Here is a 25,097-nt window from a genome sequence, read left to right as displayed (position 1 = left end):
CCGTGCCTGGGACAGGTGCCCTGAAGTGGAAGAAGCTAGGAGGGGCTGGAGCAAGGTGGGGTTGTGGGGTAAAATGAGCCTGCCAAGCTGTGGTTGTAGAGGGCAGTTCCCTGGAATGTTCTGCTCTGGGAAGGGCTCTACCTAGAGTCCACCAAGCACAGCGTTCACTGTTCATGAGCAAGCCTCTTGTTTGGTTGGCAGCCCAGGACTGCTGCTGGCCATGCGGCAGACCACCAGATGGTGTGTGCCAGGGCACGAGCTGATCAGTTCAATAGGAGTTAATACACCTCACCTGGGCCCACGGGCCTCAGTTCACAGAAAATTCCAGCCCAAATGAAGGTGCTTTTTGAGGTAGTAGAGGCCCTGTGAGTGAACACTTTATCAGCCTTGCCAAGCTTCCCAAGTGTGGTGGTTTGGATGAGAATGGCCAACCTTTCCCACAGTGATGGACGCTTCTCTCTCTGTACCTATAAGCACAAATAAACCATTCCTTCTATAAGTTCCCTTGGTTGTAGTGTTCTAACGTAGCAATAGAAGAGTAACAGACACACCCAAACACCAGGAAGATTGTCTCCAGCAGTGTTTAACAGAATGTCAGCTCCAGGGTGGTATCAAACGCAGGGAGGGATCGCCTTTCTTTTATAGCTGGAAAGCACTATTTAAATTGTAACAAATGTGGAACAAAAACTGTCCTTGATTTTGGCCTGGACTATGGCACCTGCTGCACAATTCTGGCAGTTATAAATACAGTGTTCAGCAAAGTAGTATAATGTACTGTGACCCCAGCAAAACAAGCTTGCAATCCAACACCACGGACTCTGGTTTTTCTCCTCCCAAACTGAACTGGAAAGGCTTCCCACCAAATGCCTGCCTTGCTCCCAGGTGATGCCACTGCCTCACAGTGGCTTTCACTCATGACACAGCTAGAGAGTTTCAAAGGAAAGTACATGGAGACAGCAATGAGCCATGAACTCTGTTGTCTTTCTTTCCCCTCACTTAAGCAGGGAGATGCCACACTTAGGATCAGTCTTTAAATGCCCCATGAGGCAGTTATCTGATTATCCCTAACACAGTAGATTCGATGATACTTCCAACATAGAGTTGGGGTTGCAACATGACTCTGTATGTCTCCTGGGTCCACTCCTCCAAACTGCCCTACCTCTTGCTGGTGTAAGCAAGAGTCAGACTGTTTCCCAGAAATATGAACTTAGACTGTTAACTATGCCATGACCTCACTTCCTGGTCCATCAAGGTAAAACTGGATGAGCTGTCAAACAGGGTTGTCTCTAGTAACTTTGGTACAGGCAACGTGTGCATGCAGAGCCAGTGCCCGGTGCACAGTGGACGCTTAACAATTCTTACCAACCACTGCTACCATGAACACTGTTGTCGTCTTAACTTCATGGAATTCTCACAAACAAAGCCTGTGAGGTAGGACTGGGGAGAGATTCTGTGGGTAAAATTTTTGTTGTGAAAGTTTAGGGACCATGTGAAATCAGGATGCTAGATGCACATCTGTAACGCCAGTTTGGGAGCTGAGACGTGGATACTGGGAGGGGTGCCTGACCAGTGTAGCCAAACCAGCAAACTCCAGATTCAGTGAGAGAGCTTGTCTCAGAGCATAAAGTAGGAAGTGATAGAGGAAGACACACAAAGTTAAGACCTGAACACAACTGCACATGTGTGTACACGCATGTGCACGCGTGTGCACGCTCACTTGCACTTATGCACACAAAACCTGTGATGTAAGCAAGATGGCTGCCACTAGCCCATCTTATTGTTGATGTAGCTTATAGGGAAGAGTGTACTGTCATGTGACATAGGACCTTGATAGGCTAGGCAAGTACTCTACCATTAAGCCACATGCCCGAATGGTAAATGAAATGGATACAACACATGAGGAACTGCATATGGAGTCCACAGTTACTGATGCTGCCCATTGCACTCAAGTCTGACCCCGTCTTGCTTTGCTGGGCTACAAGTGACACCTGTCCATTTCTCAACAAAGACATGGTTGCCAAGATATGAACAAGAACTTTAGCTCTGTGGCCTTCCCTCCCCATCCCTGGGGTTGGCTGTGGACAGGATACATGCCCTCCTGGGAGGTGCTAAAGGCAACTGATGTATTGATGCCTCTTGGAACCAGGAACTTACCAGACAGTATGTCACAGTTCTCTGTGCCAGTAAGATAGTTATTTTTTAGATACAAACATAGCATCTTTTCTTACCATCCACATGGAGATGTGTAGAGCATAGACAACTTCTGTCTGCCCTTACTTACCTCCTATCCAGGGGCCTACGGGTCAGAGAGGCTCTGAGTACATCCTCCCCTGTCGACAGAAAGCAGTTCTATACCTAAAATTAGAAGTGGTGTTGGGTGCCCTGTCCAGGACCTGGGTGTTGGGCAGGACTTGGCCTTGGTTCTATTCTTTCCCAAATCTTTCCTTTGGCCATTTTCACATTTTTTTTCCTTTTCATTTTACTTTTAAGAGAAAGAACTCTTGGGAAATTGGCTTCTGTTCTGTTGCTTCCCAGAATTCCCAGGACCGGGATAGAAAAATGGCTACATTTCATCTTGCTGGCCCAGTGCCTTCCACAGCACAGCTCTTAGGGATAACATAACTGCAGGGTCTGGGTCTCTAACTTCTCCTCCTCTCTCCTCCCACTACCAGTTAAATGGCACACTGGAGCCCAAGGTCACGGTGTCCTGAGAAAGTGGACCTCAGGGCACCTGTCCAGAGGCAAGGGTTGGGAAGTGGTGGAACTGAGAGCAAGGAAATAGAAACCGACCCATAGGCAAAGTCAACATCTAGAACAAATACAACCCAAGTCAGTTGAAGGTTGGCCTTGAAGCATCACTGAAAAGCATTTTCTAAACCTCCAGGCTTGTGTTTCATTTTTAATTTTTTTTTTTTTATTCTCAAAGGGTCCTAAGGAAGATATGGAAACAAAAACAGTTTGAACATCTGCATTTTTACAAATCAATTTTCTTTCCTGCCATGGAACACAGGAATGGATCCCAGAGGTTCACTTTTTCTCTTGATCACAGCACAACACAGAAGGCAGACAACACAGGGCCACTAGCAAGGACACTTGTCTTGGTCTCGTCTGATGGTGGCTGGCTGGTGGCTGCATCTGTGGAGTCTTGCCCTGCCACTGGGCTGCCGGCAAGTGTGACTTCATCAGAAGCTAAAAAAACGAGACAGAAATGTCAGTGAATAAGGACTCCAGCTGGCTTCCCTGCAGGGGAACCCCACTGGAGCCAGGGCCCTGGGAACACAATTTGGCCACTCTGTATAAGAAAGTCTTTACAGCTACAACTATACCTCTGCAAGCTTCACCCCTCTACCGTTTGTTCTGCTGTGCTGAGTTACCATGTCACTGCGTCTGCACTGCAGCACAACTCACAGGGGATGAGCTTCAGACCCGGTGTCATGTACTGGGGTATGTGGCACTGCTTGCCCGTGACTAAGTTACTCTGAGTCTTGTGTTTCCTAATCTGTAAAATGGGAGAAACTAGTAATTGAATTGATGATTTATACCAAGCGATTAACACAGGGTCCCACGAAGAGAAAAAACTCCAACCAGAGAGCAGGCTGGGACAGGATGCCTCTGGGGTGTGAGCCTGGAGAGTAGGGTTAGAGGGGTATGGCTACAGGAGGCTGGATGACAGAGGCTGCCCCCAGCCCTGCTGCCTGCCCACCCTGCAGCATCTCTGGTTTCCGTCACATGTCATCTCCACTTTCTTCTCTATAGCACCCATTGTTCCAGAAACGCTTAAGTTCAAACAGGCTCCTATGTTGGACTGAGGCCTGCATACGTCTAGCATCCCAGAAAGCAATCAATCAAATCTGCTCTCCCTCTCCATGTGCGTCAGTGGGCTTCTGTGGCGTGGGGTGGGGGCCATTAGGCTTCACTGATCTGCATTGTGATCACTTTCACTTTAAGAGCTGAGGAGCATGGGGCAGTATTCATGTGAACGGTCCTGTTGAATAAAGTAGTTCATGAATATAGGAGGTGGCTCGAAATCTGGGGCTTCTGGGCCCTCCAGCCTTGTGTCCTCAGAAGAGGTGAAGATGGAGCAAAGAGGGTAACCTGGGCTATAGAACCTGCCTCGGGGCAGCGACAGGGGAACAGTTATGTGCAGTTTAAATGGGCCTAGGAAGTGACACAGAATGGAGGTCCGCAGAACTCTCAGATGTACACGTTTGTTTTCAAATATGGTGTTCTTATGGAGTGTTATCCAAGTGGAGTGGCTTAAGTACAGACGCCACTAGCTGAAGTTCACCTGATATCCACAGCATCTCCCGCTCCGCCACCACTCAGCACGCATGAGGCAAACACTGAATGCTGTCCAGCCAGCAACTATTACCCATGCAAGTAATAGGGTTGTGCGTTTTTTTTGTTTGTTTGTTTGGTTGGTTGGTTGGTTTTTTTTTTTTTTTTTTTTTTTTTTGTTTTGTGCTGATTTTTTTTTTTTTTTTTTTTTTTTTTTTTTTTTTTTTTGAGACAGGGTTTCTCTGTGTAGCCCTGGCTGTCCTGGAACTCACTCTGTAGACCAGGCTGGCCTCAAACTGAGAAATCCGTCTGCCTCTGCCTCCCAAGTGCTGGGATTAAAGGCATGCGCCACCACTGCCTGGCTTTATTATTTTTAATAATCTTTATTTCTTTCATTTTTAACTATGGAATTTATTGCACTACTAGGTTTCTTGGAAACCTGATATTTACTATAATTTCAAAAGCTTAAAAGGATGAGGAAGCTCTGAAGGCTATGATTCACACAGCCTCCCCAAGCCTAGAGTGAGAGAAGACTCTTGAGTAGAGCTGCCTGCCGTTGGGCAAATGGTTGTAGGGATCATCACTAATGGATGGGGCTTTTGACTACGTGGCTCCTGGTGACTCGTCAAGTCTTCTGTGATTGGATGAAATCATGTCTTTGTTTTATCATCGGTGCCCTACCTGGAGTTATGTCTCCTCAGGGAATACTGCATAGCTGCCTAAGAGCTAAGCGGGCCTGCAAACCTACAAGACTAGCAGTGGAACCAGGATGACATCACACCTTATGCACAGGAGTAACTGTACAAAGTGAAGAGCTGCATCTACTGCCAACCCCAGAGAGAAGGAGATTGCTTACACCATGGGACACTTATGTCATACTACAAGGGGGTGGTGGTCTGAGTGAAAATGGCCCCCATAGACACATAGGGACTGAGTGGCATTATTGGAGGTGTAGCCTTGTTGGAGGAAGTGTATCAATGTTGGGGGAGGTGGTAGGAGCAGGCTTTAAGGTTTTAGAAGTTCAATCCAAGCCTAGTGTCTCACTGTCTCTTTCTGCTGCCTGCCAATCCAGACGTAGACTTCTCAGCTACCTCTCCAGCAGTGGGTGTCTGCCTGCACGCTGCCATCCTTCCTGCCATGACAACAATGGACTGTGAGCCAGCCCCAGTGAAACGTTTTGTTTATAAGAAAGAGTTGCTGTAAGTCGTGGTGTCTCCTCACAGCAATAGAAACTCTAAATAAGACACAGGGAAAGTTGTGAAAAGCTGTGGGTTTGGGGCCATGACCCATATGGCTGTCTGCTCATTCCATGGGTTTTCTAGTACACACCTGATGGTTTATCACTCACCCACCGTATGTATGATACTTGCTTCTCATGTGGAGCTACATTCCATGTGATCTGTCATTAACATCTACATTAATCACACTTAGTTAAGAGAAACTGTCTCAGGCAGTGCCCACAGTAATATGAGGAGACATAACTGAGCACTTGAAAGTGAAGAAGGTCAAATAGGACAGTCCAGCATCTGGAAAAACTGTACTATTGTCTTGACTTGTAACCCAAAGTAGATTAACATACATGTGGTCTGCCCATGACAGCCAATCCTAAAGCTCAAGGTGGGCTCCACTCACTCGCCAGTTATATGCATTATATAAGTTACAGAGCCTTTCTGAGTTCCAAGTGTCCTGCCTTTGTTGTAGGACTGGGTGCACCACTGTTGTGTCCTATGAGTGAAGTGTCAAATCAGACAAGTGAGCAAAATCCCTACTGTAAAATCATCCATCAAATGCTACTAGCTCTCTTCCTTCCAATTTTTCCCAAGTAGAGTTGGTTTCTTTCTCCTCCCATTGGCCTGTGTGCAGAAAAGCAGCCATTAGATGAAACACAGAATCTAGGCAGCAGAGAGTTACTTTGACTCCTGCCTCTAAACAAGATGCCCAGCCCTACCTGGCCCCACTGGTGGTCTGCCATGGAAGAGCTCTGTGTAACAGAAGTCTTGAAAATTCTACTGTTGACCTTCCTGGGGCCCTGAAAAGCTTAGAGACCTGCTCTCCTGGGCAATGTGTGGTCCATTTAAGAGTTCCAATACTTGAAATCTCTTCCCTTTGAAAGGCTCCTAAGTGCCCAGCAATGCCTTGACTTACCCCACACTTCATGCTCATCCGTTCTGCATATGAATGAGGAGGCTCAAGGCCAAAGCTTCTGGAAGTCCTGAGCTATCTCTTTCCCTGTATCCCTTACCACTCCCATCCTCTTCCAAAGATTTCCAGGAAAACAAAACAAAGCAAGCAAACAAAAAAGCCAGCTTCTGGTCTCCCTTGAAATCTCTAAGCCTGTGACATCTTAGTACACGGTGCTGCTGGGCAGCTCCAGTCTAAGGAGGCATGCAGCAACCTGCATCCAGGTTTCAGCTTCAGTGTGGCACCTCTAGAGAGCCTTCCGTGGTCTTTTCCACTACTCAGTCTCCTCCCTGGCTTTCATCCCTATCTGAAACAGTCTGACTTTGTGTTCCATGTGTTCTACCTGGTCCTCTTGACATAAACACAATCCACATGAAGCAGACGATCTCCTGCACTTAGTTTAGCAAGAACCAGCCAATCCTAGGACAGTATCTGGCCTGGTCACTTTGTTTCTGGAGTGAAGAGAAACATTTGTTGTGTGTATCTGTGATGGTATAATCTTGTCCTTTATAGAACTGACAATGTGTGCAGGCCTAGGAAGTCTGGGAGCACAGAAGAGAGAGAAATGCCCCCTGGCCATCATGGATGACCTCTTCTTGGTTTCTTATAAGCCAGGACCCCAAATTCCCCTCATCCTTGATTCTAAACAAGTTTTTCTCTGTGATCTCTTTCCAGAGTTGAATGGATGGTCATCTCTCAACCTTGATTTCTGGGATCAAACCAGAGGGGAATCGTTAGGTTCTGGGAGAGTGCCTAATAATGAGGGCTCACCTGTCACTCAAGAAACTTTATCTGCTAAAAATGACAGCAGCTGTGCTCTTCACACAGATTACTAAGATGTTAATCTGTCCTAACTCTTCTCATAGATCGTCTCGCTTGTCTTAAGAAACTGTCTCAGCAACCAAGGTTTTTGAAAAGATACATGCCGCACTCCCCTGTGGCAGCCTTGCCTACCTCCAAAGCTTAATCCCATAGTGATTTGTGTGGTTGGGATGAGACTGTCCCCCATAGGCTCAGATACCTGAACAATTCGTCCCCAACTGGAGGTGCTGTTTGGGGAGACTCTGGAGGTGTGGCCTTGCTAGAGGACTTAGTCCACAGCATTATGCCATTTCAAGTTCACTTTCTCAGCTTCCTGTCACAAACAGTGTGAGGTTTCAGGCACTACTCCAGCTGCCATGCCTGCTGCCCTGCCCGTAGCCTCTGTTCTGTCATCTTGGACTCTAACCCTCTGCAATCATAAGCCCAAAGAAACCCTTCCTTCTGTAAGTTGTTTTGGTCATGGTGGTTTATTACAGCAACACAAAAAGCGACTAAGACAATGTAAATAACCTGGTTTCTAGAGGGTGGACAGTGATTGCCACCATGCTGGGCCCACTCCTGGGTCTCCATTCCTCCTCTAACTATATGTTGAAAGCCACATAGTGTGCTATTCTTGAGACTGGCTTCTAAGAGTGCTAAAGGACTCCTCAAGATGAGATGAGTGAGTGTGAACCGGAAAAGCTCTTCCATCCCTACCTTGGGAGCAAAGTGGAGCATAAGGTTCCCAGGGCCATGCTTTGTAGCTGTGTCCTGTATGAGTGGCCAGCAAGGAGTGGTCATATAGAGCTTGGAACTTTGTAGTAAAAGAAGGCACTTTACTGAGGGTTCTGGTGCCACTTGGTGGGCACATAGATATCAACGTATTTTGAGCATTTATTTCTTTGCAGGTATTGGATGAAGCTGTCCTTACTAACAGGAGCATCTGGGTAGCAGTAGCTCAAAAGCAAAGCTCATTCAGGTCACAGTAAGCAGAAAGTCAGGTGCATTCTCCTCTAGGATCCTAAATTCTACTCAGACTGGCCTTTCCTGTTTTTTTCCACCACGGATCCCAGTGAGATACACCCTATCTAATCTGTGGTCTTACATGGGGTTACAGAGCTGACTGTGGGTGTCTGGTGAAAGTATTCAGTACACTCACCATCTGCTGGATCACAGTTGTAGACTTGTTGCTGATGGTCTGTGTTCCTTAGGACAACACAGGGTTTCCTGACTTGGTTTCCAGGAGTACTTGCTTCTGCAAAAAAAAGCACGAGAGAAGGTGCCATGAGGCTGAGGGGACCTCAGATGTCTCTATCAGCAGCAAACCCTCGAGTGTGACCTCATGTCATCCAATGAAGGACAGCAGGTCCAATGGTAAAATGCCTGGTCAGGAAGGCTGAGAGACACATAGAAAATATCCTCATGCCCCTAAAAGCTGCGTGAATGTGCCTGCTTCTGACTGCTGGGGAAAGGGCATTGTTTGGGAGACAGCTGCCTCCAAAAGTTCTTGCTTTCTTTTGGTCTGTAGTGTCTGGTAAGGCTGTCACCTTCACAGAGGCACAGAAGAGACACTGCTAAGTCTGTCTCTTTTACAGTCTTATTTTCCACTCTGGATTGTTCTTTCCCAGCTCTGAACCTCAAGAGGATTAGACCCCATGCATCTTGGAGCCGCCTGAAGTTCACTGAACCTCCACCCTCCTTGCATCTTGCAAATCACCAACATGTGTATCACCTGGGGACATATGAGTGAAGAGGTGGGCTCTGGAAAAGTAGTAGTGGTACTTTGTCCCTTCCTCCATCGCTGGCTTTGAGAAACTCCATCATATTTCTTCAGATACAGCAATGGTCACTGGGGGAACACGCCCAGGACCCCTGAGGCTACCATGTTCCTTAAGAATCAGAATCTTTCTAGATGTCTCCTGAGAGCCCCAAGCTTTTCCATTGTTGGAGGCTTTGTCACTGTACTTCATGCATTACAGGACAGTCCAAGAGACAGGAATGCCATGGCCTGGAACCTAGGAGAAGGTTTATGATAGGAAACTCAAGACTGTAGGAAGGAAAGGGCTATGGCAGGGGCAGTGTGTAAAAAGCAAATGATTGGTCCCATTGGAGGATGCTGTACGGGGATGTGCATGACACTTTATCTGCACGGCGCTACCTAACCAATGGGAATAGGGAGTAGGCTGGTCTTTGTCCAGAAGAAAGGGTGCCTTTTCCCTCTGTTATGCGCTATCCCTGGTGACCATCTAGCCCCCACCCTCCAAAGGGGTACATTTTCCTAATTTGTATAGAGTTCTATTTCAGGCCTGATACTGAGCCACCACTTGTCCCTCTTTCCATCATCCTCCCACCAGCCTGTTTCTTGGGCTCCATATTAAGGTCTTCCAGACAGGACATTCTTGCTTATCTCTGGGCTCCCTTCTCCCAACTCAGAACTGGGTAGGGGTTTAGCTCTGCTAGCCATGACCAGCCTCTAGCAGCCAGTCTCGGCCTGGAAAGCAATGGGAGACCCTGCAAGTGAGTGGCATAGACCCGAACAGCAGCGACTGAGCCAGGCAAACCTCCTGGAGACCTCTGCCCTGCCCCTGTCACTCCCACTGTCACACGTCACACCGCATAGCACTGCCTCTTCCACCCACTTCAAACACAACAATCAAGAAGAGAAAAGGCAAAACTATTCTCTGTCCCTTGACAATGGCATGCTGCTGGGAGAGAGGCGTGATGCGTAGAAATGGGGCTTCAAACACTGAAGAGCAGTGCCTCTGGTGTTTGAAACCAGGGTTTGTCATAGTTTTGTATTAGACCCTTTCATCTCAGTCTCCATCTAGAAAAACCTAGCCTAAACTAACCTCACCTCCCAGGGATGCTTAACTGAATGGAAGCTGGAAAAAAGCGCCCTGGAGTCCACCCCTAAAGCTCTACCAACAGCCACCTCTTCTTTGGACCCACAACACTTTCAAAGAGAGGAGCTGTAGCTCATGTGTCATTGTCAAGTGTCACATGTCAAGAGTCATCCTGCATGTATTAGCTATGTTAACAAGAGGCCCCTGGATTGAGAGCTTTTCCTTTGGGGTGTCTTGAAGCAGCTGGAGATTAGCAAGTGTTAGGCTGAACCCACTTCCTTCTGCTTTCTTCAAAGGTGACAGAGGTTGTCCCTGCTACAGGGTTTCCTCTGAGGCCAGCATTTTTCTCTTAATTAGGGCAGCAGCTGCAGGCCCCAAGTATAGGGGATGGACCAGGTTTTCTTTGAAGCACTGGGAACCTCGATGTTGGATTCCAGCTTTTGTTATGGGCACCACAAGCAAAACAGTGGCTCTTTGGTCCAACTCACTACCAGGTTTTTATCCTAAAGTCCTACTGTCTTGTCATTTTTGAAGCTTAGTGAGTGATGACTTTTCTGTTTCTTATCTAATTTTGACAATAAGAAAAACATGAGGAAGGCGGAAGGTTCTAGTGTGTGAGGAGAGCCTGTTTGAGAGCCTCTTTGAGGGTGAGGGGGCAGGGAAAGCAATCAGAGTAGTTTCCTAGCACAGGAGCATCTGTGGGAAAGTTCATCTCGTTGGTAGACTAGTGCATCAAAACTGATGCAGATGCATCCTGTGAGGATGAGTCCACGGGTTCCAGGATGTACAAGGAAAGACTGCTGAGCTGACCCTTGCGGCTCCACTGCCTGGATGCTGACTGTCTGACCCAATGACCACTTCAGACACCTCTGAAGAGCTCAGTGAGAAGCATTCAGTACTGAAGACAAGCAGATTTTCTTACCCTTCCCGGCGGGGAGAGCTGAAGGTTGCCCCATTATCTCATCCTCGGTGGCATTCAGGTTCTGGATCAGAAAGTATGTGGTCATCTTTCCTTTCCCCTTCACTTCTATCTCTCCTCTCCTGACGATTTCAAACCCTTTGTTTTCCAGGGCTCTAGATTAAAAAAAAAACAAATGTCAGGTATCAAAGACCACAGACCAGTCCTGGACCCATCACAGAGGAGGGAGGATCTGAGGTAACACCTGTGGGGACATCAGAGTGAGGGACCCAATGGGGAAGGAGAGAGGCATGAAGGACCAGTGTAATGAGCAAGGTGCCGAAGGCTGGGAGTGGCCACAGGGGACCCAAAGACCTGTCTCTACCCTGTTGCTTGGTTTTTACTCTCCAGCAACCTAGTTTTGTGCAAGTCCTTGTTCAAGATTCAGCTCAGGCATCTCCATAAAACCTTCCCTTCTGGATATTGACCCCCCCTAACCTCCTATATCCCACTTTCTAATTCTTCTGGTGGGGAAGTAGAATGGTTAGAACCTTGGCCTTCTCAGAGCCGAGGCAAATTGTTTTGTTGTTGGTTGGTTGGTTTGTTTTGTTTTGTTTTTACTTAATCTCAGATTTTTTCCTTTGCTCTTTTTTTATTGAAAATAAATTTTTCACACACTATATTCTGATTGAGTTTTCCCTTCCTTATCTCCTACAAAATCCTCTCCACCATCCAACTCCATGCTTTCTCTCTCCTCTCCTCTCTCCTCTCTCCTCTCTCCTCTCTCCTCTCTCCACTCTCCTCTCTCCTCTCTCTCTCCTTTCTCTCCTCTCTCTCCTCTCTCTCCTCTCTCCTCTCTCTCCTCTCTCTCCTCTCTCTCCTCTCTCTCCTCTCTCTCCTCTCTCTCCCTCTCCCTCTCTCTCTCTCTCTCTCTGTCTGTCTCTCTCTCTCTCTCTCTCTCTCTCTCTCTCTCTCTCTCTCTCTCTCCCTTTCTCTTAGAAAAATTAAAAACCAAAAGGAACAACCCAACAAAAACCCACTGGAATGTTTTTTAAATGTGTTTCATGTGAGTAAGAGTGACAGTGGCTTTTCTTCATGGAGCTGTTCAACAGCAAAGCAGTTAACCAGTAGGAGCTTAAATATAAATGTGCCCAACTCTAACTGTTCAAGAGACAGTGTTCTTTACGCCTTTACATCTGTTCTGTTTCAAAAACAACTATGAATTCTCTTTCTTCCTTCACTAAACCAAGCCAATAAGATTTTTCTGTGGAAGACCAGGAAGTCACTGCTTCAGGCACCATGAGCCACAATCTCTGTCATGATTGCCTGACTCACAGAGACATCAGCTAGAGATAGCATGTAAATAAAGGCATAGCTCTTGTATCACAGAGACCTCACTGCTAATTCTACCTTCTATTTACGGGCACACACACACACACACACACACACACACACTGCTCCTCCATCCAGCTCAACACAGGTTATTTTCCCAAAGTCCCACTGTCTTATCCCAATAAAACTTTTTTTCTATTTTTTTTTTAACAAATTGGGCTTAGCCCAGGGGTTCTAGGATTGCAAACAAGTTATGGTAGAAGGCCTGTAATACAATATTTCCTGCAGCACCGGAGAAGAAACAGCCCCTTCCTTTTCTGTCTTTCCCCATGCTGCTAGGCAGAGGGTGGCTCGGGGAAGCTGGCAGGACAATGAGGGCCTAAGTAAACAGATAACCAACCTGTGGGCTGTAGGGCTCAGATGCACCTTGTTGGGAAGGCCATGACTTTCCATCCTAGAGGCTGTGTTTACAGTGTCACCAAACAAGCAATACCGAGGCATCTTGTCTCCCACGACACCTGCTAAGACTGGTCCAGTATGGATTCCCACTCTGATCTGTATAGAGAGAACTTCATTGAAAAGGGAACATTAAATTCTGCCTTTCCTTTGAAGGCACAGTTCAGATCAAATGAAAATACACATATTAAAGCGGCGAGCCCTGTGAGGTTTAACAAGTGCACACATCACTGCGACCATTTCTAAAATGAAATGTAGAATAGTCCACAACTATTCTACACTATCTTGTGCTCTTTTCTAGTTAGCTTCCCCCAACCTGCTACAAGCAGAATCAAAGCATTTCTATCGAAGGGAGAAGGGAAACCTGTGAGTCTCAGAAAGCTACTGCAGTGGAGAAGGACGGGGAATCTCAGAAAGCCCTGAGGTTCACAAGGTCCCCCAAAGGTTGTAAAAGTAGCAGTGGCTGTGGGAAAGGGAGACTATCTTTGCAGGAGCTACCTGAAACCAGTGTCAGAGTTGGGGTCCAGGGGACAGCTTCCATGAGCTGCCACTAATACTTGGGTAGGCTTCATAGTGCTACAGCTGCATTTGATGATCCTGCAAGTAACCCCAATAAACTCACAAAGCTAGTCTTAGGTCAGTTTCTCCTTTGGTCTGTAACTGGTGTCCCACATGAGATCAATATTTGTTTATGTCTCTCAGGAAAAGTTTCACAACCCCACCCTCTTTCTAAAAGAGATCATTGATTTCTTACTTTATAAAGAGTAATTTATATCTGGTTTCATTTAAACAACATATGCTTTTTCAGATCCCTTTATGGTGGCATGTATATCTATAGTCATGATTTTTATTGCCCAATAGGAAGGATGGAAGAGTTCATTCCTCCATGCTCCTCTTTGTAAATAGTTAGGTTATTTCCAATCTGGGGCTATGATGAATATTGTAGCTACAAACAGTTTGTGAAATACATTTGTGAACATGTGTTTTAATTCTTTTCAGGCAAAATAACCTAAAAATGTAGATGCCACCTGTGTCATAAAATAAATGCATGTTTAATTTTTACTAAAACCAAACCACCAAATAGTCCAAGTTTGCCTCTCCAGGTCTCCATCTTTATCAGTAACAGTATATACCTCAGCTGGGCTCTGAGCTGTCGGGACATGCGGGACATTCGAGACAAGTATTTCCCCAAGCCAGAATCTTTGACTGCTCAGTAAAGCCTAGTCCCGCCCCCGCCCCCACTGTGATGCTTGACCAAAAGAGCAAGAATTACAGATTGCAAATGAGGTGTGCTCAGCACCATGCTATCACAAAGAAGGTTGTCCTTGAGCCACAGGAAAAGCTCAAGAGCCAGTAGCCTCCTCTGAGGCCTGGGGAAGCTGAGCCTTCTCTGTAGCTTTCTTGCTTAGGAGCATGAACCAGAGAAGGGAGGACTTTGGATAGACGATGCTCTGTGAACCCTGTAGCATCCCCAGTCCTGACCTGGACAGACTAGAACTTTATGTTTGTGTGCAATATTTGTCTTAAATGAAGAGCTCTTTTGCTCCCTACCTGGATGGGTTCCCCGGTGACGGGATTCATCACTTCTTTTGCAGAAATTCTCATCCCCAGAGCAAAATTAGCGACTCTTTGAGCATGGCTTTCATCGGGTACTGGTACTCCACCCACCACCATGTAAGCATCACCTATTGTTTCTACCTGCCGGGGCAAAGACAGTGTTCAGTGAGCTTTAGACATCTACAGCTACCAACACAACTACAACACCAAACACCTACATGTGGCTGCCATTTCCCAGACATTGCCAATAAGATCTTTTTAAGCTATTGACTCTTTGCTGGGGAAATAAAGAGCAGGAACACAGAAGAAGGAACACAAGAGAGCCAAAAGATTTTTATGATTTTTGTTTTTGTTTTCTTTCAGTGCCCAGGGTCCCACATAGTTATGCAAGCAACTTACCTCTGAACCATACCCCCGACCTCATATCTGATTTTGGAAAAAAATGAATCCCAGAGACGATAGTTTCTGGGTAGTCATTTGATGTTCTATATTAGATAATAAATTATGTGGATGAAACTCTCTGCTGAGCAGGAGACTAAATGCCTGGGAAAGTACTGTTTGCTGCTCAAGAGGCACCAAAATACCATCTGAGCATGGGTATTATGAAAGGGAGGATTCCTAAAGCACTTCTGTCACTTCCTGTGTGTCTTCTCCTTTTCAGACTGGTGCAGATACAATAAAGGAAAATGGGCTTAAGTGGTTCCTCTCTGGTCTGATCTCAGAAGCAGGCCACACCATAACCATGCACATCCATACTCACAAGCACACACTTGTGCGTGCACACACACACACACACACACCACAGATACAGACACACATGGTCTCTCTTTCACACACATACACACATACTCTCTCACAAACACACACACACTTACTTTGTAGACCTCGTGGACATTGGTTAACCTGTCAAACTTGGAATACATTGAGTTCAGCATATTCACTATTTGGATAGGTTCACAGGCCGCACAGATGTTGGTGAATGTCACTACATCGCTGAAAAGGATCGTACATGTTTCAAATTCTCCTGCAACAGAAACTATGTCAGTGGTAGCCAAGGATACCGAATAATAATTCTATGCATTTTGATTTTGGTGTCTTCTGAAGTCCAAGCCTGCCTGTGCCTTGGGGGAACTGAGCTGGCTGCTATTCATGGCTCCCCATCTAGTCAACAGATGTGAGCACTTACGTTGAGTTCCTGGTGTAAGAAAGTCGGCATATCACAAGAATCATGAAATAGGCAAAAGGAGCTCTGGGCCTTAGGAGCTCCTGGGCTAGTGATGGATGCAACCAGATGAGTACACAAATGTTCCCACTGAGACGTGACAAGTGCCATGGGTTAAGAGAAATGGCCCCTAGCAAGGGTCCACTTGCTTTGGTCCAAAAGCAGTTCCTGAACTATAGGAATGTCTGCCCGGGTAAACGGCAGGGCTGCTACATTCTCTCCTTTCTTTCCTTCTCTAGCATGGTCCCTAATTATACTAACTTCTACATGGCAGACAAAGATTTCAGTAAACTAATAATCCTCACTTCATTTTAATCTCTAGCATACCCTACAAATGGGACCCTTCTATCTGATCCTATGTCTCAGCAACTCCATCTGACTTGCTCTAATCCAGCCCACAGTCTTTCTTGGGGCTATCTCAGCGTGAGGAGGACCTCAGGCCTTGGGGCCTGCACATCTGCTGTCCCTTTGCCTGAGCACTCTTCTCAACTCAGTGAGAACTAAGATGGGAGACTGTCTGTACTGATACCTGCTGCCTGTTAGTGTGCAGAGCAGGGCTTGGCATGGGAAATTACTCAAGAACTATGTGCTAAGTGGACAGCTGACACCAGGAACATCGTGGGCGACTTCTTCATTGTGTATCCCTCTGCCACCGATCTCTGCCACATGACCGCCATTCCTACCTCCACTTTTCTCAGCCTTCTCATCTCGGTTGATTTTTTTTTATTATTCTACATTATGGCCATTTTCTAAATTGAAAATAAGGTTGTTTTTATACAATACATTCTAACCATGGTTTTTCTCTCTCATCTCCTCCCAGATCCTCCTCATCTCCCCAGCCATCCCAGGTGACTCCAGCTTGTGTCAACTTGACAAAAAATTAATCAGATAGTCTTAAACCATTCATAGAGCCCGAGATCAGCTATTACCCACAGTGCCATAGATTCCAGACCTATATAGCTCTATGCTAGAATTTTCCCTTTAGTTATGCCTACAATTCCTACCACGTACTGCTCTTGTTATGACAGGTTCTGCAGATATCTCACACTCGACACTTCTATACTGACCTAACTGCCATTGCCTCGGGCCTGATCATCCTTCGTGTGCGTGTGCGTGTGCGTGTGTGTGTGTGTGTGTGTGTGTGTGTGTGTGGCATATACATGAAAGTTCAGCTGCATGAGCCCACAGACCAGAAGAAAGAGTTGGGTATCTTCCTTTATTGCTCTCTGACTTACTGCCTTGAAGCAAGGTCTCTTACCACTCTAGAAGTTCACCTTTTCCTAGGCTGGCTGGGCAGTGAGCTCTTGCATCTACCTGTCTGTGGCTCCCCCAACCCCAGTGCTGTGGTTATTGGCACATATAGCTTTTTATGTGGATGCTCAGGATTTGAACTAAGTGTTTCTCACTGTATGGCTCAGTTTTTTTTTTTTTTTTTTTTCACTTTCTTCTGTGTGGTCATATAGCACTGTTTATGTGGGTAATGGGGATTTGAACTTGGGTCCTCATGTTTACAGAGCAGGTGCTCTTACCCTGAGACATATTCCCAACTCTCTATTCCATCTTGAGATAAATCATCACAGGTTTCTAGACTAGCAACCTCAGAGTCCTCACCACTGACCATTCCTACTACATGAAGATAAAATCTTGCTGGTCCCCCTCATGGAGTCTTAGCACAGGCCTTTATCACCAACTGCTATGTGATAAGCACCCAGTCTTCCCTCTTCACTACAACACAGTCAAAACTGGCATATGTGGAACTAGTCATGCCACTTCTACTATAAGGAAAATAAACTTGGGAGCAGAGACATGGCTGAGAGGGTAAGATTACTTACTGTGTAGGGCTGTAAGTAACAGTCCTAGGATTGGGGTTGGAGGAGGCAGAGACAGGTAGACGCAAGATCTCACTGGCCAGTGAGCATAGTTGAAAAAGTAAGCTCAAGGATCTCAGTCCAAGTCTTCAACCCACATAGAAATCTATGGACAGCCATCCAAAAGCCTGAATGTGGGGAGGGTTAGATACAAGAGGATTTCTGAGGCTTGCTGTCCTCTAGCATAACTCTGATACCAGTGAGAGGCTTTGTCTCAATGGAAGAAGGCAGGGAGAAATAGAAAGAGACAGACATCTCTGATCTCCAAGTGCACAAGTACACTGACATATACACATGCCTATACTACACACACACACACACACACACACACACACACTTCAGTGCATCTTCACTGTGTTCAAAATGGCATACAATTTCCTTTTCTATAAGAACCCAGAGTCATCACTGCAGCCCTGTAGCCTCCTTGTCCATGTCCTGCTCTGGAAACAATCCACACTCAACTTGAATCATTTTTATTATCTCCAATATAGAGAAGAGAAATGAAGGAGATACAGGTTAACCACTTAGCCCAAGAAGGTGCCACATCTAAGTGATGAAGCCAGAAATCGTGTCCAGATCTGCCTAGGTTGAAAGTTCACACCACTTATCATGAGTGTGATCTTCCCTATACTCCAAGATCACCTTAAGAGGAAGAATACATACCTGCAGCCACCTTTTTGCCCTCCTTGAGCTGGTTGGCCACATGTTCAGGCAGCATGGCATATAGCAAGGTCTCTGTCTTCTTCTTTTCAATGGCCAAGTGATTGGAAAGGACACGCAACTCCTCCTTCTTCTTCTCCAGCTGGGAGGACAGCTCCATCTCTGCCAGCCTCTGCTGGTTGAGGAGGATGAGATCCCTGGTCGTGTCGTGGGGAGCGATGTCAGAAAGATGCATCTTGCTCTCTTCCAGCTCTTGCAGGCTGCGGAGCTTTGGAGAACACATGAAGATCATGCACTTCTGAGACTCCATCCAGATCATCTGGCCTGCCCATCACAGAGATGAATATGACAATATGGAATGTCTTCAAGATGGAACGAGAGGCAAGCATCACCCATACCACATGCCCTTTAGCCACTCAGTGCACAGCCTGCTCCATCCTTCTTAGCCATGTGTCACGAGAATCATCTACACTTCTGTTCTCCATTCATTCACTGCCACTCTACACAGCAGCTCTTCCTGTGACTGCAGTTCTGAGCTTGAGATGCCAACCCCAGCAGCTAGGTCTTCTCTTTGCTTTGCTCGTCTACTGTCTTAGGTGTGAACCTAATGTTCCCTCTGGAATTCTTGCTTCCTGAGGCTTTCAGTCTTGGATGAAACTCTCTAGAGTTCCCTATTTCTTTGAAGGTTTTCTTCAGTCTTTGTCCACCCCTATTCCTGCCTCCAAGATACACTTTTTTGTATGTGTGCACTAGTGGCACAAATGTCATGGGAGGAACCAACTACTTCATGATGAGATTTAAGGCCTAATCCCTGAGACAGAACCCACATCTGACACTGCTAAACTGGCCAAGAACCTGAGACTAGATAGGTCATGGACATAATAAATACTATTATTCTGTTAAAGAAGCATGACAATAAAATGACTTCTAATGGCACAGTGCTATATATGTCATACATACATATATACATTATATACAATACATATATACATACATACATATGTACATTATATAATGCCACAGATCAATTCTTCATTCAACCCACATCAAGAGAAGATTCTTGTAGCAGGTGAGAAATTGATGCAGAAATAGACAATGTGCAGAGAGTAAGAGACTTTAGATCGCCCAGTGCTAAATTGGACATCTTTATTAAATCCCTCCCTTGAAGGCTCAGGGGATAATGAGATAGAAATATTCTAAGAGCCAGAGAGGATTGACAACTCCAAGGAAACGGCATCTTCCAGACACCACAGGACTGATGCACATGTGAACACTCAGAAACCAGCAGCATTCACAAGACCTACATAGGTCCAAGCTCAATGGGGACCCAGTGTTGAGAGGGGGAGGTGAACATAATCTCCTAGCCTTAACCAAGAAATTATCTACAACTGATACCTGCTACCAATGAAGTCGCCCTGGGTATATCAACCACACTTCAGGGTGGGATCCATGTCCAGGAGTAATTGGCCAACACAAACAAACTCAATGAGATTTTTGTAGACTTTTTATTTCATTTTGCTTTGTTGGGGTTATTACTTTATTGTTATTACTTTCTTTGTCTTGTTTGTGGTTTGCTTGTTATTTTGGTTTCGTGTGTGTGTGTGTGTGTGTGTGTGTGTGTGTGTGTGTGTGTGTTGCATGTGGTTTTGGTGTTTTATTTTTCTCTTTTCTTTTTGGTTATATATTTTGAAGACAGACAACATGAAGTTGGGTGGATAGGAGGCAGAGAGGATCTGAGAGGAATTGGGGGAGGAGAAAAACATGATGAAAATACATTGAATGGAAAACATTTTCAGTTAAAAAACATCAACTTACTATATGGTCTATCAAGTCCACTTCTCTACATGCTCCAAAGAACTGAAATACAGGACTGAAGGAGATAGACATTTGGACACCTATAGTCACAGATAGCCACAGGAACCAGAGGAAGTAAGGCAGATCTATCAGCAGATGAATGGGTAGAGACAAGGAGGCATTGGGCCATTGCTCAGCCTCAAAGAAAAAGGAAATGAGTCAATTGCAGAGGAACACATCCTAGAAGACTCCACTCCCTTACTGAGTACCTAGAGAAGCCACAGTCCCAGAGATGAATGGAGCAAGTTGGTCACCAGAGGAACTGGAAGCAACTGTTTAATAAACAACAGAGCTTGAATTTTGCAGATATTTAAAATGTTCTGGAGATGACTAGAGCAGTGTGTGTACAAATTGTGAGCGTTCTTAATATCAATCATCTGTAGTGTAGATTAAAATATAGAAAAACTTCTATCATAATTCAAACAAAACCAAAAAAATGTGTTCCTTACCAGTATGTTAGATGAGTTTGTTGCTTTAGAAAGGATAAACACTAAATTAATATAATATTATCTCTCATGTAACAGAGAGCAGAATTTTATAACTATAAAATTTATAATTACAATTGCATATTTTAGTATACAGTATAATCATATCATATACTGTTGAAATATATATGTTTCCACATAATATGCTTATATGTATATATACAATTATTATTTAGTCCACTTATGTCTAAACCAGCAATGATTAAAAATATAAAATGTTATTTACTGATCAGGCCAAGTATAAATATCAGGGAGGGGGGAAGCCCCATTTGTTCTCAATATAGTCCCTTCCCTGGCTTGGGGGAAGTTGAAAAGCTGTCTTCCCATTCTGGCTGACCTAACAGGGAGAAAGAAAAGGCATGGGCTCTTACCCCGGAGTTTGAGTGCCGGCTGGCTCTTCCATGCTTCAGGCATCATTTCTCTTCGTGTCTTCAAGACAAACTGACTATTAATGAACTTGCAGATGCTGGAGATGTTGAAAGTGACTTGAGGGTGGATGATAGAGAAATACTCATCCAGTCCAAACTTCTGGGTTAGGATCCCAGGGACATACTTCTGAATATTCACTCCGGCTTGCTTGACCCTTAGCTATCCACAGAGGACACATGTCAGTCTGGAGAACAGGAAGCGACTTTCACCATTAGCTTTCCCTTAGATATGACAATGTGGCTCTGTTTTGTGACTCACTGGGATGAAGGAAGGCCAATAATGGAATAAACACAACAGAACTATAATTTAATGTCAGATGCAGTCAGATCTGCAGCTGACATTGGAAGAGGCATGAAATAGCATGGAAGGGGCTCAGAAGCACAGTCTGACTTCCAAGAGACATTCAGGCTCAACAAGGCCAATGGTTCTTCATTCTATGCTCTCTCTGTCTCTCTCTGTCTCTGTCTCTGTCTCTGTCTCTGTCTCTGTCTCTCTCTCTCTCTCTCTCTCTCTCTCTCTCTCTGTCTCCTATACCTCCCACCCCCATACAACCCCTGACCCCTGTCATAAACTAGCAAATTCTGGACCTGTCACCAGTTCATCCAGGGACCAGGGCAATGTTTCTCTGCTCTCTCTAAAGAATGCCCAGAAGGAAGTGTGGAATGGGGACCTTGACATCACATGTCAAATACCAGCACAGTGCCTCAGAGCCTTTATTAACCATAAGAACTCAGGTAAGCTACAGAAATAAACCTCATGCATCATTCAATTTCAGTTATTCTATACACAAAACCTGAAAAGGGAACATTTAGATCCAGGTGGACTGAAAACATTAATGGCACAAGTAATGATAATCTTACGGCGTTGGAGAAGCGCTGGCATTCACTGACTTAAAATTCTGTTTCCTGCCTAGGGCTGTTTATTTACCGCCATGATTCCATTGCTTGTCTGAGGGAAGATACTATCCTTAGGTGAGTATATGCCATAGAGTTCATGCTGCCCAGTCAGCTGACAGAGATATGCATATGAGTTCCAATAAACACTAGAGAAATTCATAGTGGCTGAACATTTTGACTGGTATTCATTTTGACCAAATTCATTTTGCCTACATGCCCTTTAGGTGAGTTTTTAAAAGTCAACTCAGTTCCCGTGTCTATCTCATCTATATCTACATCTGGTTTGTTTTGTCTTTAGCTATGTAGCCCACGCTGACTGTAAACTTGATGCTTGCCTCAGCCTCCTGAGTGCTAGGATTATGGATGTGAGCTGTCACACACAAGCTCTAGAAAAAAGATATTTTTATCCTGGGAAATGAATAGCAATCAAATTTAAATGATCATTCACACACACACACACACACACACACACAGAGAGAGAGAGAGAGAGAGAGAGAGAGAGAGAGAGAGAGAGAGAGAGAGAGAACACAGCAGAAAGCTTTACTAAGATGCAGGAAATAAAGCATGGTGGTATTGAGAATCTGCTGCAGTCACAGAGGGTGGCAGGTCACCTTTAGGACCATGGGTATAGGCTGTAGTCTGATGTGTTTTTCTGAAGCGAATTTTAAAGTCCTCCTTCAACTTTTCTTTCTGATCATAAACCTTTCCATTTATTCATTGGTTCAACTTCCTTGCTATGCTTACCTTAAGAAGATCATGAATTCCAGAAGAGTCTATAACATAAAGTAAGGTCAGGGGACCCTCTGGGGGAAAAGTCTAGTCTCTTAAGCCCTGTGAACCCAGGGATCTAAGACCTTCCAGCAGTAATAGTGATGAACTGGACTCCCCAATGCTGATTTATTCCCTATCCTAAGCTTCTGAGGGAAAGGGTCTCTTACTGCTTCATCAAAGACAATGTGGAAGGGAAAAACATTGCAGAAGACCTCCTCTTCAATCCACAGTCTCTCAGGATAGACAGGCTGGAAGGTGTCCCCAAGGGGCCCTGGACACAGAGAGAAAGCCCTAATGAGCAGCCCCCACAGAGCTGCCTGGACAGGGTTAGAATCTTAAGTGTGTCACAGGGTAAGTGTGACTCCCACTCTTTAGCACAGGCTCCCCCAGCTTCTCCAGATGGCCACCGCAATTACTGTCCAAATTAAAACAAACAGAAAATTTGCGACCAGGTTGAGAAGCCCTCCTGCCCCCTGCCAAGTTTCTGCCCGCTGCTGAAGAGTTAGTTTTTGGTCCAATTGAGTATGTCTCACCATGAAAACAGAGCTGGCATTGAAACGGTGACAAGCAGACAATGCGCCAGAAGAGGAGCGAGTGTGTGCCGGGCCCTGCATCAGGGACATTTGCCATGGAGCTTTTTAGACTGACAGTTTAGGGTGGCACGTGAAAATTTAACCAACAGTCCCATTTGGCAGGGGTTGTGGATTCTCAATGGAACCTTTTTGATATGAAAATCTCCTAGACAAAGGATGTCAATTGTGTTTGCTACAGCTTGAAGGACTCAGAATGGAGCTCTTTGAGCCCTGCAGACCTTCACCCAGATGCCTGTCATTTGACCTACCAGGCCATGACAAGGAGCATCTAGCTCCCTTCTTCCACTGGGTCAGAGCTCTGATTCAGACTTGAGTTAGGTGCTGGCTGGCAGGTCAGCTCAGTGCCCAAAGACCCGGTGTGATGAGCTTACCACCTTCACTTTGTGAATGGAAAGCTGGAAGGGATTCCATTGTCCCATGTCACAGCTTCTCAGAGACAGAGACAGAAATGCACTTTCTTGGTTCTTGCCCTCTGTCCTTCATACTGCTGGCCAGCTGTGGTTAGCCACAGATTTCCAGTCCAGAAACACACCCCAGTCAAGGTCTGGGTCCAGAAGCAATGCAGACTTCACTATGGCCACCATGTCTGTGCCCAGCCTCTGCATCACAGTCAGTATCTGGGACTGAGTTCAAGCTAGTGGCTTTCCTGATTACAGAGATGACAGTGTCTCCATGTCACCCAGCACAAACAAAAGAGCTGATTTGTGGCAAGTTAGAAGCTGATTTTAAAAGTTAAGACCACAGATGCCAAACCCAAGCTCTGTGGGAATCAGGGGCTTTGAAATTGCAGAAAGCTTTGCCCTGTTTGTGTATGGGGCTCCTCCCCTGCAAACCAGGCAGTTGTTCTGATCTAAGAGCTGGAGCCAGCGGAGCAGCCTGCTTACCTTTTCCAAACAGGACTGATGCTCTCACAACAGCTAAGTGAGATTTCTCCTCAGGGCAAACAGGGACGTTTAAGTATCTCTCCTTCATCCTAAGGAGTGTTCCCTGGAGAGTCTGCAGAGGGAAGGAAAAGAGGCTCAGGTACCTGGTCACAGGACTGGAGATGAACAAGCCCTGCGGCAACCGTGGAGGCAGAGGCGGAGGCAGCAGAGGCTGCCTCTGCTGCGGCTGCTGAGCCATCTGTATACACTGAAGCATGACAGTAGCTGGAGGATAGTGTGAGTGCTTTCAAGGTCAGTTCTATCGAGAGCCAGGAGCTCTCAGATGTACTCCCAATTAATCCTCACCCCATTTTTCTACCAAAGGCAGCTAGGTATTTCTGCAAGAACTCCAGGGCATGCTTAGCGGCTCATGCTTTCCTATGTGTTGCTCTGAGACTGTGTCCCAGTGCTGAGTACAAAATGTGGAGAAAGCAGTTGGAAGGATGCTCTCCTCAGTCTTCCTTTACCGTAGCAAAAGGTTTGTAGCAACTGAAGATGCACAGGGGTGGGCTAGTTAACTACAAGAAACATTTGGCAGACGGAAGATGTTCACATGCAAAATGAACATCCTCTTGACACAGGGGATGCCTCTCCCTAGGCAGAAAGTACATGGCTCTTGGTGGACCAGAAGCTGATCACACAGCATACATCGTCCTCCCCTAGATGGATACTCAACTTGGGCCAAGTGAATATGCAGGGGGTCTGTGGACTTTTTAATGGTTCAGACTGTGATACATTAAAAATGGCCTATTCCAAAAAAAAAAGATGATTTTAGTGTCTATCTACTTCCCATAGACAAGCAGCAAGTCAATCAATATTCCTCTCTTGAAACCCTTCCCCCACCTCAGGAGCTCTTTGTTTCCTTCTTGGATCTAAGACAACAAACTCAGAAGCTACTGGCTCAGAGTGGCTTTGGTGGCTATCATTTGTCTGGGACCACTCTCAAAAAAAAACCCTCTCTCCCTGGGGTTGAACACTCTCCCAGTGAGCAAACACTAACAGCTTTGCACACTGTAAGACATAACCCCCAAGGTCTTCAGGAATCCCAGT

The 25,097-nt window shown here is 45.7% G+C and overlaps 1 protein-coding gene across 7 annotated transcripts in view; it reads right to left on the bottom strand.

Moving 5' to 3' along the window:
* Positions 1–2,886: 2,886 nt before the first annotated feature.
* The window catches only part of LOC117705549 (guanylate cyclase soluble subunit beta-2), a 53,958-nt gene continuing 31,747 nt past the window's right edge, over positions 2,887–25,097 (bottom strand). For all 7 annotated transcript variants that reach the window (XM_034498278.2, XM_034498277.2, XM_076930882.1 and 4 more), the window contains 10 exons: positions 24,009–24,120; positions 22,699–22,802; positions 20,807–21,023; positions 18,100–18,420; positions 15,222–15,370; positions 14,341–14,487; positions 12,734–12,888; positions 11,026–11,177; positions 8,420–8,515; positions 2,887–3,189 (listed from right to left, as the gene is read on the bottom strand). In XM_034498278.2, coding sequence (XP_034354169.1) covers positions 3,044–3,189; positions 8,420–8,515; positions 11,026–11,177; positions 12,734–12,888; positions 14,341–14,487; positions 15,222–15,370; positions 18,100–18,420; positions 20,807–21,023; positions 22,699–22,802; positions 24,009–24,120 — 1,599 coding nt within the window. In that variant the 3' untranslated portion in view covers positions 2,887–3,043. The remainder of the gene's footprint in view (positions 3,190–8,419; positions 8,516–11,025; positions 11,178–12,733; positions 12,889–14,340; positions 14,488–15,221; positions 15,371–18,099; positions 18,421–20,806; positions 21,024–22,698; positions 22,803–24,008; positions 24,121–25,097) is intronic.

This window comes from Arvicanthis niloticus, chromosome 3 (genome assembly GCF_011762505.2).
Source record: "Arvicanthis niloticus isolate mArvNil1 chromosome 3, mArvNil1.pat.X, whole genome shotgun sequence".
Classification (NCBI taxonomy): Eukaryota; Metazoa; Chordata; class Mammalia; order Rodentia; family Muridae; genus Arvicanthis; species Arvicanthis niloticus.
The sequence above is the reverse complement of the archived record's forward strand: the minus strand, read 5'-3'. Positions and strand labels throughout refer to the sequence as shown.